The sequence below is a fragment of the Propithecus coquereli genome, unplaced genomic scaffold (genome assembly GCF_000956105.1).
Source record: "Propithecus coquereli isolate 6110/MARCELLA unplaced genomic scaffold, Pcoq_1.0 Scaffold119, whole genome shotgun sequence".
Lineage (NCBI taxonomy): Eukaryota > Metazoa > Chordata > Mammalia > Primates > Indriidae > Propithecus > Propithecus coquereli.
In genome coordinates, this window is record NW_012135969.1 from 5,450,754 (window position 1) to 5,471,152 (window position 20,399).

A 20,399-nucleotide genomic window follows, 5' to 3' on the forward strand; every position below is an offset into this window, starting at 1 on the left:
TGTCCTGATTTCTTTCATTGAGAAGAAACTGAAAGATTTCCTATCATTCTGTAGGATTATACTAAGTTTTACTACCATAGGATTTTTCAAGTTCAAGAAAATCCGGTTCCTGAATTCCTAATGACTAGATCCTAAGCAGAAGAATCCTGAGATTCCTTCTAGATTCTCAAAACCTCTCAGAGACCCTGACAGTCGGCATTCAGGAGTTAACTTGAGACTTACTCCAGTCGCATTTTTTGAAGTACCCTTGTCCAGGTGCCACGCTCAGGGCTAACCTAGAGGCTATAAAGACATGTGCTTAAGGCACCAGCAAAGCAGTGGCACCAAAAAGACTGAGAAAAATGCAGCTTTAACTGGAGAACTCACAGAATTTTGCAATCAAATTCTGGAAAGAAGTTATTTTAGTTTCAGCATACATGCAATTTTTGCATATAATAGTGTTTAAGTAGGCCAGGCACAGTGGCTCAAGTCTGTAATCCCAACACTTTGGGAGGCTGAGGTGGGAAGATCACTTGAGGCCAAGAGCTTGAGACCAGCCTGGCAACATAGTGAGACCCCGTCTCTACAAAAAATAAAAAATTAGTCAGGCGTGGGGACACACACCTTTAGTCCTAGCTACTCAGAGGCTGAGGTGGGAGGATCACTTGAACTCGGCAGTTCCAGGTTACAGTGAGCTATGAGCATGCACCTGCACTCTAGCCTGGGTGACAGAGTGAGACCGTTTTTTTTTTGCAAGGCAAGCACGAAACTAAAGTTCATTGAGGAAGAGCAAGATAGGTTTGCCACAGACGACGAATGAGGCCCCCTGTCCCCTGTCCTAACAAGAAGCTGAAGCTGTTTTAAAAAGAAAAAAACAGTAGTTCGAGTGATGGGGAGAAGTTGAGCTGGATATTTCCCATTGCCCTTTCAGAACCATTCTTCATGCCGCTCTGGACCCCGAGGTGCTGACCCACATGGTCTCCAAGCTTCCCTTGCCCTCCACCTGCAGGTTGTGTTTATCCAATTAGTAAAACGTGAAGATCAAAAGGCATGAGGAAGGGATGGTCAGAGTATTTATTCTCCTGGCTTTCTCATTGCCAGGTCACATTGGTTGTCCATGTCCCTCTATCAAAGACATCTTGTATCAAGCAGCCCCCTCTAGCGTCTCGCTCCTGCCCTTTGCCTGTTGACATCTAGGGATGGAAGGGACTACTCCTTACTAGCTCTAGATTACTCCTTGTTTGCTTCCCCTGAACTCGGCCCATGTCTATGCAAATAACCCCTTTATTAAACCTTCCTCAGTTTGTGTTCTCTTTCCTACTAATACCATGATCAGTTTGGGTACCATAGCCCTGATGCTTTGAGTCTCCAAAGGTCTTAATCCAGCCATTTCTATGTCAGATGTTTTGCTAAATTATTACCTTTCAAATAGCTCCCTGTCATATAAGTAATGTACCCATTTTACAGATAAGAAAGCCAGCTCAGAAAACCTAAGTAAATTAGTTATTCAGCAAATAACTATAAGAACCAGTGATCAACCCAGGCTTGCCAGTCTCCGAAACCTGTGTTCTTCCAGGTCACGTCTCCACAATTAGAAGACGGTACAGTCAGACTGGGCCAGGCAATAGCTTTAAAGATATTTAATGATTTTTCCTAATACTTTGGGTAAAAAATTTTAGTGGAAATCAGGTTTGAAAGAAACACAAATGTGTTAATGCTTCCTATAGAGTTTTACGTTATTTTCTATTAATGAGAATCAGTAAAGCCTTTTGAAACTGGGCAGTAGTGGGTGAATTCTTAACTTGGGATTTGTAAGGATGGGTTTCAGGAAGCAAGAAGGGTATTTTTCTGTTGTGTGTAATTGGAAATAGAAGGACCTCTATAGTTTTAAATAGATTCTTCAAACTCTATAACCCAAAACCTTTTTTTTAAATAGATTTAGGGGGTACAAGTTGTTTTTTTGTTACATGGCTAAATTTCATAGTTGAAAAGTCTAGGCTTTCAATATACCTGTCACCTGAATAGTGTACATTGTACCCAATAGGTAATTTTCATCCTGCACCTCCCCTACCACTCTCCCCCGTCTTGAGTCTCCAGTGTCTATTAAATCACTGTATGACCATGCCTACCTACTGCTGAGCTCCCGCTTATAAGTGAGAATGTACAGTATTTGGGTTTTTTTGTTCCTGAGTTACTTCACTTAGAATAATGGCCTCCAGTTCCATCCAAGTTGCTGTAAAAGACGTTATTTCATTCTATTTGATGGCTGAGGAGTATTCCATGGTGTGTGTGTGTGTGTGTGTGTAATACACACCATATTTTCTTTATTCACTCATTGGTTGGTGGGCATTTAGGTTGGTTCCATATCTTTGCAATTATGAATTGTGCTGGGATGAACTTTTTAGAATGTTATCAGAAAGATTTCTTGGATAGGAATGATCGTATGTGGGAAATAAATTTTTAAAAATAGAAAAAAAAAGACTTCATGGAGCCACATGTGAGGGCTAGTGATTTTTTTTTTCTTTTTTTTTTTGGCAAGTCGGTAAATAAAAGCAAGCTTTTGGTAATATGTTTATAGTGCTGAATTTATACTTGCAGCATCTTTTTTTGTCCCCTTGATCAAATAGCTCAGATTGTATTTACGGCATCATTTTTTACTAAATATATTGCCCGATGAGAACTGAACCTGTTACTAGATACTAGTTTTAGGGTTTCAGAGTTGGTTTGTCTTATAAGACTATCTTTTGCAATAATGCCAAATACCCACCCAAGAAGGAACATGCCTTCTTGTACCAACCCTGGTGCAAGCAAAGTGACTGAGGTGTTGGTTTCAAATGCAAGAATAGGTGACACTGATGTTAACAAAACATTGGGCCAAACAACTGCTTTCCCTATGAAACCAAATCAGAGGCTTGGTGGTTTTACCACTAAGTTTGATGGCAAACGTTGTGATAGATGGCAGCGTCAGATGAAGGGAGGTTGACTGGGTTGCTACTGCCATTTATAAACTCTGACTGCTCCCGCAATTCCATTGCTGGTATCTTGCAGCTGTAGCTTTCACTATTGAACTTCTGTTTCCAACACTGGGGAGGAATTAGCAGCAAAGAAGGAGCATAGTTTACTATCATAATCTGTGCTTTCTCAGGGAGGTTGCCAGCAGCTGACAGCAGATACGCTGTACACATCAATTAAGATGATAACCAAGAAGAAAAAGATAATAACCAAATCTTGCCATGGTTTGGCTGACGCTACCAGTATGTTCCTCTGAGACATCCCCTCACCCCCACCCTAAATAACCTTAACTTTTATCAATTTGACAAATTGTGCAGGTGTATTACATTACATTGCAATTTCAGTCCATTCTTCATTTATTAGGGTACCGATTACCTTGCATTAGTTGTACTAACCTTCTGGATGTTCTCTTCCTGCTTATTTATTAGCTTGCACTTCTGAAGAAGGTACGGAGAAGAAAACAATCAGTTTACTGAGTGGCTAATAGGTTAATGGAAGAAGTCTCAAGAACACAATACAAAATAATGGAGGAGAGATGGAGAGAATTTATAAGAAAATGTACAAAGCACTTAAAACATTTGAGATGAATGAGATGGCTGTAGCTTTCTTTTTTTTTTTTTTTTTTTTGCTTAAGACAGGGTCTCACTCTCGTTACATGGGCTGGAGTGCAGCAGTGTCAGCCTAGCTCACTGCAACCTCCAACTCCTGGGCTCAAGCGATCCTCCTGCCTCAGCCTCTCGAGTAGCTGGGTCTACAGGTATGCACCACCACGCCCAGCTAATTTTTCTATTTTTTTGTAGAGATGGGGTCCTTTGCTATGTTGTTCAGGCTGGTGTCAAACTCCTGGACTCAAGTGATCCTCCTGCCTCAGCCTCCCAAAGTGCTAGGATTACAGGTGTGAGCCACCACGCCCGGTCGGCTGTTGGTTTTCTAACAGGTCAGTTCCCTCTTCTATCATTGGAGTACTTGAAAGTCAGGAGAATGTAAAGGGACTCGGTAGGATGAAGTTAATGCTGTGGCCTTTACAAGCATAAAGAAGTGCCTCTCCTGCTTCATTCTTATAACACTCATGGGTTTGATAGAGTATCTCTTGGTATCTCTGTCGGATGAACAACAAAACAGTACATGACTTACATCTCTTGGCTGCCAAATCTGGGCTTCTCTCTCCACCCCCGCTGACATTCTTATTTCTTTCTTTTTTTTTTTAGGCTGGTCAAGTAGAGCAGTGGGGACACTCTTATTTCTTATTCCCAGCAAATGGAAGGTTCTAGACCTGTATGTCCAATACAGTAGCTACTAGCCATATGTAGCCATTTAAATTAATTAAAATAAAATAAAAAATTGCTTAGTTGCACTAGCCACATATCAAGTGCTCAGTAGCCACATGTGGCTGGCTAGTGGCTGCTGTATTGGGCAGCACAAATGCAGATCATATCCATCACTGAAGAAAGGTCTCTTGGACCACCCTGTTCTCTACATCCAATATATGCAAATGTATTTTTTGTTTAGGGTTGAAAATAGTTACATAATATGTGTTTTTCTTTACCAATCTCATTGTAACAATTTGCTGTTAATCTAGGAACATTGTATCACTAATCCCTAATCATTTAAAACTTTTATTTCTTTTCTTGAATTTTCTACATTTTCTAAAAATTGAAGGAAAAAAATAGAAAGCGACTATCTCTTTTTACAGATTCACCTCCCAGAGACAATCATGATTAACAGGTAAGTTCGGGGCATATTCTCCCAAGCTATGTTTTTATGCTCTGCATGTTGAGTATTTTTAGTAATGAAGATAGGCTGTACCCCCTTTGCTTGCCCCTCTGCAGGACCAGTACCACATATTTTCAGTTGCCTTATGAAGCTAAGTATGCCAGGCTCAGACCTGCCCCCCGTGATGTCACGTTCTAAGTCACGAACCTAATCACCAAAGACTACTTGTGAACAAAGTAGCAGCTGGCAAATGCACACCTTGAGAAGCGTTTATTCCTTGCTTAGATTCATTAATTCATGATGTTTTGTAGCCTAACTTCCTGATGTTAAATGCCAGTTTTGTGGAGTGCACACATTTGAAGAATGTGGCTTTAAGCTCCTGGCTCAATTAGTTTAAGTGGCTCACGTAATGAATTCCCTCAATGTTCTTCCCTCACTGGAGATGTGAACTGCACTATATTTGGAACTAACAGTTGCAATCCTATACACTGTTGCCTGGGTGTTGAGCTACAAATTTTGGTTAGTATCACCATTAACTGGATTTAGGAAGTTATATGGTGATGAATTTCATAAAGCCTTTGGTGAGGTGAGATGTAGTTGGCTTTAAAGAAAAAAAGCACCCTTCTCACAAATTCCCAATCTGCAGGGACTTCAGCCTGCTGCTGCTGTTGAAATAAGGGCCATGAGTTCCTCCCACTGGGGCTTGCTTACCTGCTGGATGCCTGCCACGCCAGCCTGAGCAACTGTGCTGCTTCCCCTCCCATGCTTGCCCCATTAATTTGGTGACTATACCTCACTGCTTCCAACAAATAAAACAAATGTGCCATCTATTTAGAAATGACCCAAGTGTGCACTAAACCCAGGAAGGACCTGAGATAGGAATAGTCTAGCTTTAAATGTCCTTGTCATCTATGGTCCACCCTTAACCAGCCCCAGCCAGATGCTGGGCACAGGTTCTCCTTGGTATGTGAGCATCACAGAAACAACAGAAGGCCAGTGAGAGTAGTACCAGCCTTTTCTAGTCATTATCAAATAATACAGTAGCACTGTGTTCCCACTTACAACCTGCTATTTGACATGGTAGCTGTGCATTTTGGTCACCGATCAAAGGACTTTGTTTATCAGAAGACTCTTGTCAGAAAAGTCCCACAGAACTGGACCTGGGGGCAGTATTCAAGGCAAGGTTCTGAAGGATTAATTCCATGGCTATGGGATTCAGACAGCAGACAGTGGTTGCAAAAGCTTTCACTGCAAAAGGATATTGCACTGAGGCTACATTATCAAATAAGGTCTCTGCCTTCATGGAGCTTACAGTATAGCAGGGACAAGAGATATTGAATGAGTAATTTTAAATGTGATGACTCTCTGGAATGGGACGTGCAGTGTACTATAAAAGAGTATTACCCGGGAGTCCAGAGTAGCCTGAACGTTCACGAAAGGCTCCCTCTAAGAAATGTTAAACTGAGACCTGAAAGATGAGTAGTAGCCAGCCAGGCAAAGAGGAGAGGAAATGTGTTCTAAGCAGAACAAACAGCATGTGTAAGGAGCTTGTAGCTAGAAAGAAGGGGACCTATTTAAGGAAGCAAAAGAAATCCAGGATAGCTGAAACAAAGAAAGCTCTTTGGGAAAGTGGTGCAAGAGAGGTCCAGAGAGGTAGGCAGGGGCCAGACTATGGAGGGACTTAGGTCTTGTTAAAGATTCTGAACTCTAGGCCAGGCGCGGTGGCTCAAGCCTGTAATCCTAGCACTCTGGGAGGCCGAGGCGGGTGGATCGTTTGAGCTCAGGAGTTCGAGACCAGCCTGAGCAAGAGCGAGACCCTGTCTCTACTAAAAATAGAAAGAAATTAATTGGACAGCTAAAAATATATAGAAAAAATTAGCCAGGCATGGTGGTGCATGCCTGTAGTCCCAGCTACTTGGGAGGCTGAGGCAGTAGGATCACTTGAGCCCGGGAATTTGAGGTTGCTGTGAGCTAGGCTGACACCACGGCACTCTAGCCCGGGCAATAGAGTGAGACTCTGTCTCCAAAAAAAAAAAAAAAAAGATTCTGAACTCTAATGGACAATGGGAAAACATTGGATTTCTCGGCTGTAAAGTGGGAATAATAATAGCTATCTCATGTAGTTACCAGGGAGCAAAATGAGAAGAATACAAGGAACAGGTCTTTGTACTTTGTAAATTATAAAGCATTATAGGAATACCACTAAGATTATATTATTAGTAGTAATCATCATCTTTGCTGCCTTCTAAAGTAACAGAACCTAAGAATTCAAATCTCTTCCTAATGGGATTATGAAATACTCTATAAAACCCTGACCTACTCCAGGCAACTGATGGAAAGGTCAGAAGTTTATTTCAGTCGAAACTTCCAGTGTAAGGCTCATGCAGCCCGGGGGTGAGCTCAGCTGTTTGGAGCAGGATCACACCATTTATGGCAATGTGTATTTCTCAACTCTACACGGACTCCCCAACACCACTTCCAGAAAAGTTCAGTATTCTACCTCCCTCTCAAACCCACAGGAGCAGAACCAACACAGCATTTTTTTTTTTAATTTCAGAATATTACAGGGGTAAAAACGTTTTGGTTACATAAATTGCATTTGCACAGTTTGAGTCAAAGTTATAAGGGTGCCCATCACCCAGACAGTGTGCACTGTACCTGTCAGGTGTGAATTTACCCATCCCCTCCTCCCCCCTCCCACCTGCTTGATTTCTAGGTTTTTGGGGGGATTTTTTAAGACAGAGTCTCGCTCTGTCACCCTGAGTAGAGTGCAGTGGCGTTATCGTAGCTCACTGCAACCTCCAACTCCTGGGCTCAAGTGATCCTCCTGCCTTAGCCTGCCGCATACCTGGGACTACAGGTGCGCACAACGGCGCCTGGCTAATTTTTCTGTTTTTAGTAGAGACGGGTCTCGTTCTCGATCAGGCTGGTCTCGAACTCCTGAGCTTGAGCAATCTTCCCGCCTTGGTCTCCCAGAGTGCTAGGATTATAGCTGTGAACCACCACACCCAGCCTTAAATGCCAGCTTTTAAAAATCAACGGGTACAAAGAACACTATTTAGGTGATGGGCACGCTAATAGCCCTGACTTGAGCATTATAAATGCAATCCATGTGATAAAAACATTTGTACCTCCTTAATATTTAGAAATGAAAAAAATAAAGGAGTCAAACTTGGCTGAATGAGGTAGATCACACCTGTAATCCCAGCATTTTGGAGGCCAAGGTGAGAGGGTCACTTGATGTCAGGAGTTCGAGACCAGACTGGGCAACATAGTGAGATCCTGTCTCTACAAAAAAACTAAAAAAATAGCCAGATATAGTGGCATATACCTAAAGTCCCAGCTACTTGGGAGGCTGAGGCAAGAGGATCGCTTGAACCCAGGAATTCCAGGTTATAGTGAGCTATGATCAGGGCACTGCACTCCAGCCTGGGGGACAGAGTGAGACCCTATCTCAAACAAAAAAATATATATATATATGCACACATATATATGTATGTATGTGTGTATGCTTTTGTCCACAGCTATTTGCTTAAACTCATTCTGTATTAATATTTTAATTCAACATTTATTAATTTATGCAATGTTTTAGTTTACTAACTGAATTTCATTCATTCAATTCCTATTTAACCAAAAGCAAGTCAGCATAGCTGGAACAGAGAACTCCCACTGCCTAGAATGCAATCCCAACGGTTGGAGGTGAAGCAGCCACCTTGGACCATATGAGGGAAAGTCCATGCGTACTGGGGTTAGTATATATGCTGTTTATGTATCTGTAAATATTCATGGCAACTTAATCTACTATGATTACACTTCCCTTTTTTTGTAATTTAAAAAATTTTCTTGGAGTTAATTATACATAAAAACAAAATTGGGTTTTATTTGCTTAGTTTTCTATGTCCCCACAATGAATTCACTCTTCACCATTCACTAAAAGTGTAAAATTTTTCCTCTATTCATTTCATCTTACTTGTTGGATACATCCCTCCTGGAGGCTTCTGTCCTCCTGCTCCGATCTTGACTGTCTGCTCTCTGGGCCTGCTGCCAGGCCAGCTATAACACTGGGATTTTCCTTCATCATCATCTTAGGAGATTTTCTTTATCTCTCACCTATGTTAAATATCCTGTTTCCTGGATCACATGTCTTCCTGTTTCTTGGTTTATTCTCTTGTTTTGGTGCACCACATCCTCCAGTAGTTTCCTGAGAAAGGGCACAGAGATAGGAAGTAAGATTTCACACATCTGATATAATACATGTTTATGCTACTGAATTCATAATTTGGCTAATTTATAAAATTATAGTTCATAAACAATTTGAAAGTATTCCTCCATTGTCTTTTAGCATGGTTAATGAGATGCATAATGCCATTTTCATGGTTGTTCCTTTGAATGTGACCTGCTTTTTCTCTCTAGAAGGTTTAGGATCTTCTGTTTACTCATTGATCTGAAATTTCATGATGATGTATGTTTGTATGGACCTTTTTCCATCCATTTTGTTGTAGATTCAGTGGGCCTTTCATTCTGGAAATTCAGGTCATTCGGTTCTGAGATAATTTCTTGAATTTTTCCTTTGATGATTGCTTTTCCTCCACTTTTTGCTGTTCTGTCTGTAACTCTATTTTATTTTTAGAGACACAGTCTCACTCTGCTGCCCAGGCTGGAGTGCACTGGCACAATCATAGCTTAGTACAGCCTCAAATTCCTGGGTTCAAGTGATTCTCTGCCTCACCCTCCCAAGTAGCTGGGACTACAGGCACGCACCACTGTGCCAGTTAATTTTTTCTTAGAGACAGGGTCTTGCAATGTTGCCCAGGCTGGTCTAAACTCCTAGGCTCAAGCAATACTCCCATCTCAGATAGGATTAAATGTGTGAGTCACTGTGTCCAGCTTGTAACTATTCTTAATTGAATGTTAGTATTGCTGAGCCACTTCTAGTTTTTGTTTGTTTGTTTGTTTTTTGAGATAGGGTCTTGCTCTGTTGCCTGGACTAGAGTGCAGTGGTGCCATCATAGCTCAGTGTAACCTCAAACTCCTGGGCTCAAGCGATCCTCCTGCTTCAGCCTCCCAAGCAGCTGGGACTACAGGGACTACAGAGACCACAGTCTTGCATCACCACGCCTGGCTAATTTTTTCTATTTTTAGTTGCCCAGCTAATTTTTTTCCCCTATTTTTTAGTAGTGACGGGGTCTCACTCTTGCTCAGGCTGGTCTTGAACTCTTGACCTCAAGCAATCCTGCAGCCTCAGCCTCCCAGAGTGCTGGGATTACAGGCATGAGCCACTGCTCCAGGACCCTAATGTTCTTTTTCTAATATAACCTGTTCTAATTTAATGGATACAACATCTCCATATCTCAGAGTATTTGTCATCTTTGTTTGAAGTTTAGATTTTGTTTTGTTCTGTTCTCTGCACTTTTTTTTCTGTTTCCTCCAGGTTCCCTTTTTTCTTGCTTGATTGGTCTTTGTTCTTCATGTTAGAGAATTTCTTCAATCACCCGGTAATCCTCGACTGTCCATTCATGGTTAGGACTAGAGCACTAAAATTGTTTGGAAGCTCATGAAACAAGGCAATTTTTATGTATAATAGAGTTAAGTAGGCTGGGCACAGTGGCTTATGTCTGCAATCCCAGGACTTTGGGAGGCTGAGGCAAGAGGATCACTTGAGGCCAGGAGTTTGAGACCAGCCTGAGCAACATAGTGAGACCCCATCTCTACAAAAATTTTTTAAAAAATTAGCCAGGTGGGGTGGGAGGCACCGTGGTCCTAGCTACTTGGGAGGCTGAGGTGGGAGGATTGCTTGAGCCCAGGAGTTCAAGGTGGTTACAGTGAGCTATGATTGTGCCACTGCACCCCAGCCTGGGCAACATGGTGTGACCCTGTCTCTAAAAAAGAAATTAAGTAAAAGAAATGGTGTGCAGGTTCGTAGCTCCTTATATATAAAATTTTAAACTTACCACATGACCCAGCAATTCTACTCCTAGCTATTTATCCAAGAATAATTAAAACTTTTGGCCATCCAATGACTGGCACATGAATGTTCATGACAAGTTAATTCATAATATTATAATAGTCCCCAAAGAGAAACAACCCAAATGTCCATCACCAGATCAATGAATAAATGTATGGTATATCTAAGCAATGGGATACAATTCAAAGGAATGAACTACTAGTATGTGCAAGAATGTGATGAATCTCAAAAATACGCTGAGCAAAAGCAGCCCAAAAGAGTATATACTGCATGATGTTATTTATGTAAAAGTCTAGAGAATGCAAAATAAAATGAGTCCGAAAGCAGACTGTGGCTGTAGGATGGAGGGTGGCTGAATGCACAGGAGTGTAAGCCGTGGCGCTGATAAACTGGTTCTCAAAAAAAAAGGAGGGCCGGGCACAGTGGCTCATGCCTGTAATCCTAGCACTCTGGGAGGCCGAGGTGGGTGGATCGCTCAAGGTCAGGAGTTCGAGACCAGCCTGAGTAGGACTTGCGAGAGCTCGTCTCTACTAAAAATAGAAAGAAATTATCTGGACAATTAAAAATATATATATAGAAAAAATTAGCCAGGCATGGTGGCACATGCTTATAGTCCCAGCTACTTGGGAGGCTGAGGCAGGAGGATCACTTGAGCCCAGGAGTCTGAGGTTACTGTGAGCTAGGCTGAAGCCACGGCACTCTAGCCCGGGCAACAGAGTAAGACTCTGTCTCAAAAAAAAAAAAAAGGAGGGAAAAAGCCTAATTTGTGGCACTAGTAAGTGTGCTGTAAATGTCTGCAGTGTAAATACTCCCACCATGACCGTCTTTGAGCTACTGATGAAATGTCACTAATGTAGATTTGGAAAGAGATGTACACAGCTGGCTGTCCCGAGCGGGTACTAGCCAGCTCCTCCTGCACATCACGCAGAACAAAGGTGATGAAAATGGTCTAGATCTTGATTGTGTTAGTGGTAGCACTGGTTTACACATTTGTCAAAACTTACCAAATGGTACCCTTAAAATGGTTGCACTTTACTGCATGTAAATTTCAAAAAAAAAAGTGTTAATGTTTCAAGTGAAATATTAGCAACAATCAACATGCCGAATAACAAGGGACTGGTTAGGTTAGTTTATTGTCTATCCCCTTGATAGAAAAGGATGCAGCCTTTCAAACAATTTAGAAGATTTAAGCAACATGGCAAAATGCTTTGCTATACTGTATCATGTTTTGTGAAAAAAGCAGAATGGGAAATTTTATTTTTACCATATGTTTGCCTATGCAAATTTTGTAGGCAGATGGATGATGTCTGGCTTTTTCAAAGCAGTGTCATGAGTTAATTTTTTTCTTTGTATTTGGAAGCAATATATAGCAAAATGGTTGAGAGCCCAGAATCTGTAGCTGGACTAGGTTAGTATTCAAATCCCAGGTATCACTTCCCAGCTGCATGACCTTAAGCAACTAATCTCTTTGAGCCTTAGTTTCTTGACTGTAAACAGGGCATAATAGTATCTGCCTCATAGTACTGTTGTGAGGATTTAATGAGTTAATACATGTAAAGAGCTTAGAACAGTATAAAGAGTGCTTTAAAAATATTACGTTGTTTGGACAATAAGAATGTTATACGCAGCCAGGTTCGGTGGCTCATGCCTATAAATAATCCTAGCACTTTCGGAGACTGAGGTGTGAGGATCACTTGAGCTCAGGAGTTCAAAACCAGCCTGAGCAAGAGTGAGACCTCATCTCTAGTAAAAACAGAAAAAAACTAGCTGGGCGTGGTGGCACACGCCTATAGTTTCAGCTACTCAGGAGGCTGAGGTAGGAGGATTGCTTGAGCCCAGGAGTTTGAGGTTACCATGAACTATGATGACACCACTGCACTCTATCTTGGGTGAGACTCTGTCTCAAAAAAAAAAAAAAAGCTATGTGCTTATGCAGGGAATAAAGGAATTTATAAGACACAGCCTCTGACCTCAAGGAGTTATAACAGTGGTTCTCAGCTGTGGGGAGGGTCAGGAGAGGGATTCACCCCCTTCCTAAAGGACATTTTGCAACACCTGGAGACATTTGTGATTGTCATGACTTGGGGGAAGGAGTGCTAGTGGCACTTGGTGGACAGAGGCCTGCAATGCACAGGACAATTCTGCACAACAGAGAATTATCTGGTCCAAACATCAATAGAGCTGAGGTTGAGAAACCCAGAGTTATAGTCTACCTTGGGACAAAAGATACATGCATGCATATAAACTGTACAAAGTGGATAATCAAAATTGAGGATGTATTTAATTAAATAAAGAAAAAAAGAACAGAAAAATGGAAAAAGATTTTGAGCCCTGGGCCATAATACTAGATTCCCTGTAACACCTGGTCTGGAAAAGAGGCCTCAGTGAGATTCCGGTTTTGTGACCCAGTGGGCATACATCAGTGATTTTCAGTTTTCAGCTTATTCTTTTTTCTTTTAATTTTTTTTTTCTTTTTAATATGGAACGCTTCATGAATTTGAGTGTCATCCTTGCGCAGGGGCCATGCTAATCTTCTCTAAATCGTTCCAATTTTAGTATATGTGCTGCCGAAGCAAGCACAGTTTTTAGCTTATTCTATTGGTACCTTTTTAAAAACTTAAATCAAAGTTAAAAGCCTTCACTTACTTCCTCATCACACTACCAGAGTGAAAATGCATCTGAACCCAGGTCAAATATTCAATTCATACTATCATTGTAATGCAACCTGAAAAAGAGTTGAGCCAGTTTAAAATTATCTTTTAAATTTAAAGAGGTTTATTCTGAGCCGAATGTATGTGACTGGCCTGGAACACATGGCCTCAAGACGTCCTGAGAAAATGTACCCTTAAAATTCTTTTTTTTTTTTTTTAAGACAGAGTTTCACTGTGTTGTCCGGGCTAGAGTGCTGTGGCGTCATCCTAGCTCACAGCAACCTCAAACTCCTGGGCTCAAGCGATCCTCCTGCCTCAGCCTCCCGAGTAGCTGGGACTACAGGCATGCGCCACCATGCCCGGCTAAATTTTTCTATGTATTTTTAGTTGTCCGATTAATTTCTTTCCATTTTTAGTAGAGACGGGGTCTCGCTCTTGCTCAGGCTGGTTTCGAACTCCTGAGCTCAAACAATCCACCCGCCTCGGCCTCCCAGAGTGCTAGGATTACAGGCGTGAGCCACCGCGCCCGGCCTACCCTTAAAATTCTTAAAAGTACATTTTTGCGAGCTAACAAGAAGTGGTACATAGGAATACTTTGGTTTTCATTTAAAATAGAACTATTTTGGGCTGGGTGTGGTGGCTCACACCTGTAATCCCAGCACTTTGGGAAGCCAAGTCAGGAGGCTCTCTTGAGGCCAGGAGGTTGAGGCCAGCTGGGGCAACACAGTGAGACATATAATTTATTACTTCTTATTACTGATTAGTATTTTTTAACCACATGCTTTATTTCTTCAACTAGGATGGGAAGTACTGTCATATTCATCTTTGTAACCCACCTGGTACCTTTATAGAGCAGGTATGAAAAAATATTTGTTGGTTGTTTAAAGGCTTAACTATGAGGTGCTATTAACTACACTCTTGTAAGAGTTAAGAGCATAATGATGGGCCGGGCGCGGTGGCTCATGCCTGTAATCCTAGCACTCTGGGAGGCCGAGGCGGGTGGATTGTTTGAGCTCAGGAGTTCAAAACCAGCCTGAGCAAGAGCGAGACCCTGTCTCTACTAAAAATAGAAAGAAATTAATTGGACAGCTAAAAATATATAGAAAAAATTAGCCAGGCATGGTGGTGCATGCCTGTAGTCCCAGCTACTTGGGAGGCTGAGGCAGAAGGATTGCTTGAGCCCAGGAGTTTGAGGTTGCTGTGAGCTAGGATGACGCCACGGCACTCTAGCCCAGGCAAGAGTGAGACTCTGTCTCAAAAAAAAAAAAAAAAAAGAGAATAATGATGATAACAGCTAGCATTTACTGAATCCCCATCATGTGCCAGGCCCTTATAGTTCTAAGAAACTTACGTGTATTAACCTCGTAGGACTTCACAATAATCCTATAAGGCAAGACCAGGGTTGGGCACACAATTTTCAACACCTCTTGTTGAAAAATTAAGAATTTCAATATGTTGACAGTAAAGCATTAAACTAAGCAAGGGGCTGGCCCCTTCCCCATTTTGCAGATGAGGAAACTGCGACAGAGAGGGGTTAAATAAGCGTGTCCAAGATTGCACAGCTGGTAAGTGGAAATATCAACGTGCACAACCTTCGTTGGAGAAGGCTTTATTGTGATCTCTATATAAAGCTCTCCAATCTCTCAAGGTTCAGCTCAAATCCTCCCTTGTCTACTAAGCCTTCTCACAACTAAGGCTTCTCATAACTAAGCCAGGAAAAAAAAATGTTTCCCTCCTCTGAAATTTTAGCTCCATGACAGCAGTTGTTTGTATCTTTCTTTTTTTAAATTTAAGTTTGTTTTTTAAAGAGATGTGGTCTTGCTCTGTTTCCCAGGCTGACCTTGAACTCCTGGGCTCAAGCAATCCTCCCGCCTCATTCTACCAAGTAGCTAGGACTATAGGTGCGAGCCACCGTGCACAGCTGTAATTGTTTGTACCTTTCTTACCACATTCTCATGTTATACTTGAAATGCCCCGAGGACTAGAGAAGACAGCCGATAAATTAACATAGCCGAATGAACAATTTAACAAGAGTACAACCTTGAAGACAGAGGGATAAGGAGGGAATTCGAGGCAGGGGACAGCCCAGGATAGTGATGAGCACTTCTGCAGTATATACGGTGAGATGGTTGGCTTGACTGGACCAAAGGTACACGTGGGGGTTAGTGTGGATAATAGTGGAAAGGAGAGTGGAGCTAAGTTATAAATCATCTGTAGCAAAGCTGGAGGTTGGGGAGGGGAGTGTGGAAAAAAATAAAAAACAAAATAAATTTTTAAAAAAAGAACAAAGCTAGAGAGTCACTTTTCATACACCAGAACTGGCTGTTAAAAATAGCCTGGGCCAGGTGCAGTGTCTCACACCTGTAATCCCAGCATTTTGGGAGGCTGAGGCGAGAGAATTGCTTGAGGCCAGGAGTTTGAGACTAGCCTGGGCAACAGGGCAAGACCCCAGCTCTACAAAAAAATTTTTAAAATTAGTTGGGTGTGGTGGCGTGCACCTTGGGTCCCAGCCACTCGGGAGCCTGAGGTGGGAGGATCACTTGAGTGTAGGTATTCTAGGCTGCAGTAAGCTATGATCCTGCTACTGCCCTCCAGACCTGGGCAACAAAGCGAAATTCTGTCTCTTAAAAAAAAAAAGCATGGCACCTCCCCTCCTCTATCTCTCTGCTCTCTTGCCATGGGATTTTTGATTTGCACACCCTGGCTCCCCTTACCCTTCCGCCATGAGTGGAAGAGCAAATTGAGGCCCTCATCAGAAGCAGATGCTGGTGCCATGCTCCTTGTACAGCCTGCAGAACTGTAAGCCAAATAAACCTCTTTTCTTTACAAATTACCCAGCCTCAGCATTCTTTTATAGCAACACAAATGGACTAAGACATTTAGTTCTGTGTGCTTCATCTATTTAACACATATTTGAGCACCCACTATGTGCCAGGCGCCATTTTCAGTAATATATGAGGCAGACAAGATCCTTGCTCCCGTGGAACCTGCATTCTTGGGGGTGGGGGTAAGCAGGCGGGCACTCAGTCTTCTGGACATAACATTCAACTCCATTCATCCACCATGTGAGTGAGGCCAAAGTTTAACCCCTTCCCAGGTTGTCAGAGGTGCTCAGGGTCCCAGCCCAACTGCTCCTCCCCTTGTGGCCACTCATCTCACACGCACACGCTGTGGCTATGAGGGGGACGGGGTAGGGCAACTGCAGGCCGACCTCATCCATTCATGAATTCACCCACTTCAGAGACACCCGGCAGCACTTGGCACTTGCACAGAGAGGCTCCTGATCAGGCTCAGACCTCCCAGCAGTGCGGGCAGAGATGCTCCCCATTTCACAGGCCAAAAGGTTAATAAGCAGTTTGTTCCGGATCAATCAGCAACTTCCTGCAATTTCAGAATTTATTCATTTTTTAATTAAAAATAGTTTGATCATGAACATTCTTGCCACTTAAAAAAGCTACAGAGAATAACATATCAAAACCTATGCAATCTAACTTGAAACCCCCTTTGTACCCCTCCCCATGCTACTAAATCATGTGGCCTCCCATTCCTGCCATTGAGAAACACTAGAAACTGCCATCATACTCCACACCACAAGCCAGAAATCTAGTAGGTTCCAGTGACACCTCCCTCTTCTTCCAATCAATCACCAAGTTCAATTAATTTTGCTATTTCTTTCTTTTCTTTTCTTTTGAGACAGTCTTGCTCTGTCATCTGAGCTAGAGTGCTGTGGCATCAAGCCTAGCTCACAGCAACCTCAAACTCCTGGACTCAAACGATCCTCCTGCCTCAGCCCCCAAGTAGGTAGGACTATGGGCATGCACCACCACACCTGGCTAATTTTTCTATTTTTTGTAGAGACGAGGTCTTGCTCTTGCTCAGGCTGGTCTTAAACTCCTGGCCTCAAGTGATCCCCCTGCCTTGGCCTCCCAAAGTGCTAGGATTACAAGTGTGACCACCACATCTGGCCTCTATTTCTTTCCATTTCCATCATGACTTCCACCCTTCTCCCTTCTCCTTTTCACAAGTTATCAACTGTTATCTGGACTCTTGCAATGGCCTCCTAACTGGCCTCCCTGCATCTACTCCTCCCTCTTCCCATCCAGTCACCACCCTGCAACCACCGTCCTTCTTAAAACCTTTCAATAGCTCCCCTTTGCTCTTAGGATACAGACAAAACCGCTTGCCTGGCATGCAAAGTCTTGAATAGTCTTGCCCCCTCTCAACACTCTTTATCTCTATCCCTTGTTCTCTGTGTTTTGGGGACACTGGCCTTCCTGCCTATCTTTGTAATCCTCAAGCTCCTTTGTTCCACAGAGCCTCTGCACTTGCTATTCTTCCCTTTTTCTCTTGAATAACTCTCTTCCATCCCCAGGTAAGCTTTCTCTGAACACCTTGACTGGATCACTCCTTGGCATGTGTCACTTTTACAACTTTACATTTGTGTGTGACATTAAATGATTAAAGTCTATCTTCCCTAATAGACCAAGGATCAAGAATGACTAGCTTAGCACAAAATACATACTAAAGAGACAATAGCCAATGCATAAATAACATGCTAGACAGTGTTTCTAGAACTCAACATCTATTAACTCACGTAGGGCCTCCCCAAAGCCCTAGAGATAGGGTCAAATAGCCCCATTTTACATATAAGGAAAGTAAGTCACACAAGCTAAGAAGTGGTAGAGCTGGGATATGAATTCAGGCAGCTAATTTCTGGAGTCTGTGTGCTCAGCACTCAAGCTCTGGTGCCTCATCAGCATCTGCTGAGTGCGGTATAGTGTGAGCACTTTGGATAGGGACGAAACAGCACCATCAGTAACATTAGTTCAACTAAAATCATTTCATTTTGATTTTAGTCAGGATCTTTTGTTTGACTGGAACTTTGCTGCAACAACTTTTATCTTCCCAGAGCTGTATTTCAGCTACTGTTTAAAAACCCACTTGCCCTTGCTGGTACTATCATGACAGAAGAGGTGGCCCAGCAAACTGCTGGAGAGCAGAGGGTGGAGTGAAACAAATTATGAATCATTTGTAGTGAGGGGAATTCATATAAAGACAATTCACGGATTTTCATGGATGTCATCTTACTTAACCTTCACTGATTTCTAACAAAGCTACACATATAAGTCAGTTCTTCCCCAGCTAATAGATGAAGCAGAAAGCTGGGGTTTCCCTCTACACTTCTAGCTTCAGAACTGCAAAGAAATCTCCAGCAGAGAAAGACAGCTTCTTCCTCTTTTAAGAATCAAAGGTAAATGGCCAAGCTTCCCTAATTCTTGGGTGAAATCCCTCAGCAAGGACAGACTTCCTCCTAAGTTTTCCCAGTGTGGCTACTGTAGGGCAATTATTTCACAAGCTCAAGCTATATGGCAAAGAGCTCTGCAGACCAGCTACATCCAATTAACCGCATGGTGAAAATGTAACAATTCAGGAAATCCTTAACCTGGAGCCCATGTATCAACGTCAGGGGAAGTCGAGACACTGTGTGCACATTTTCTTTATGTGCACTTTGGTTAAGAAAAGGCTTCCATGAGTTTCTTCCAGAGCTCAGAACTAAAACACCTAAAGAACCACAATCCTTTATGCCTGTACACACGTTCTTTCTGGCTCAAGGTTGTCCCTTTACAGAGGCACCTTTGGAGGGTGAAATATTCCTATTGTCAAATATCTGGTAGTATGGATGGGGGTCTCAGAGGAGGAATCCCTTAGCTCACCCCTAAGTTAGACCTTGTAACAACACAGGTCTCAAACCTTATAAATAGGCCTAAGGGAACTCGTTGTAGGGGAAGCTACGTCTAGAGCCAAGGGCAGTCAGGAGCGCTTGAGCCCAGTCCTGACCAAGTCACTAACCGGTTATGTGACCTTGGACATGTTCCATACCCTCTCTGGGCTTCAGTTTCCACATCTGTATATCGGAAGTTGAATCACATGGTCTTTAAAGTCTTCCCCAGCCGAGAGCCCGGTACCAAGTAGACCCAGCCTTTAAAACAACTCCCTGTGGGCGCGGCGCAGGACATTAACGGTCCCCCCGCCCCCGCTAAGGCCCGCGAAACTCTCAACACGCCCCTTGGAGTGACGGTGCTTACCCAACCGCAGGCCCAGCGGTCGAACACGGCTCCGCCCCATCCTGGGGGCGTCCCATCGTGCCCCGCGCTGGACTCCTAAAGCGGCGGGGTGTCTCCCGCCTTTCCGCGCCCCGACCCCAAACTCCTCTACCCAGTTCTCCCGGGCACCCTATCCTATCAAAGTCTAGAATCCCAGCCAATCACATGGGCTCCAAGTCTTGCCTTCGGTCCACCCTCCTCCCAGCGCTCAGCCGGTCTGAGCTCAAGGCCTTTACCAGGCCAACCCAATCAGCGGCCGGCTCTCGCCTGCCCCACCCCAATCTCCCTCCCCTCAGCCAATCCGCGCGCCCTATTCCGCTGCCCGCCCAGCCAACCCGGGCCTTGAAGCCAGCAGGCGAATGGGCGCGGGGCGGCCCTTCAACGCTGGCCGCCTGGCCAATTGGGGATTCCGCGTGGCCAGGACAGCAGCCAATCGCCGTGGAGCGCGGTGCCGCCGCGGAGAGGTCCGGCCCGAATATCCCTCCGCCTTCCTCCCTCCCTCTCTCTCCCTTCCTGCGAGCCGCCGTTCACTTACTGCCTCCCTTCCTTCTTTCTCCCTCCGCCACCCGAGCACCAGCCGCGCTCTGAGCTGCCCCCGGGGTCCCTCCCCCGCCGCCAGAGGAGCAGCTGCCGCCGCCGCCAACAGCACATTAGGAGGGAGGAAGGAAGGAAAGAGGGGAGAAAGGGGAGCCGGAGCGACTACCCAGAGGGAGCCGGTGAATGGGCTTGTGGTGACCCCCGCCCCCCACCCCACCCTCCCTTCCCACCCGACCCCCAACCCCCATCCCCAGTTTGAGCCGCCGCCCGAAAGAGGCCGGACCGTCGTCTTAGGAGGAGTCGCCGCCGCCACCACCTCCGCCATGGAGCTGATCACCATCCTCGAGAAGACCGTGTCTCCCGGTAGGACACGGGGGCCGGGGGTCGCGCTGAGGTGATTGGAGGAGGGGGAGGGGAAGCCCCGGCTCCTCTGACCCC

At 43.9% G+C, this 20,399-nt stretch overlaps 1 protein-coding gene across 1 annotated transcript in view; it reads left to right on the top strand.

The window, feature by feature from the left end:
* Positions 1-19,858: 19,858 nt before the first annotated feature.
* KPNB1 (karyopherin (importin) beta 1) overlaps positions 19,859-20,399 on the top strand; it is a 34,588-nt gene continuing 34,047 nt past the window's right edge. Inside the window, exon 1 of the mRNA XM_012661368.1 lies at positions 19,859-20,324. Coding sequence (XP_012516822.1) covers positions 20,285-20,324 — 40 coding nt within the window. The 5' untranslated portion in view covers positions 19,859-20,284. The remainder of the gene's footprint in view (positions 20,325-20,399) is intronic.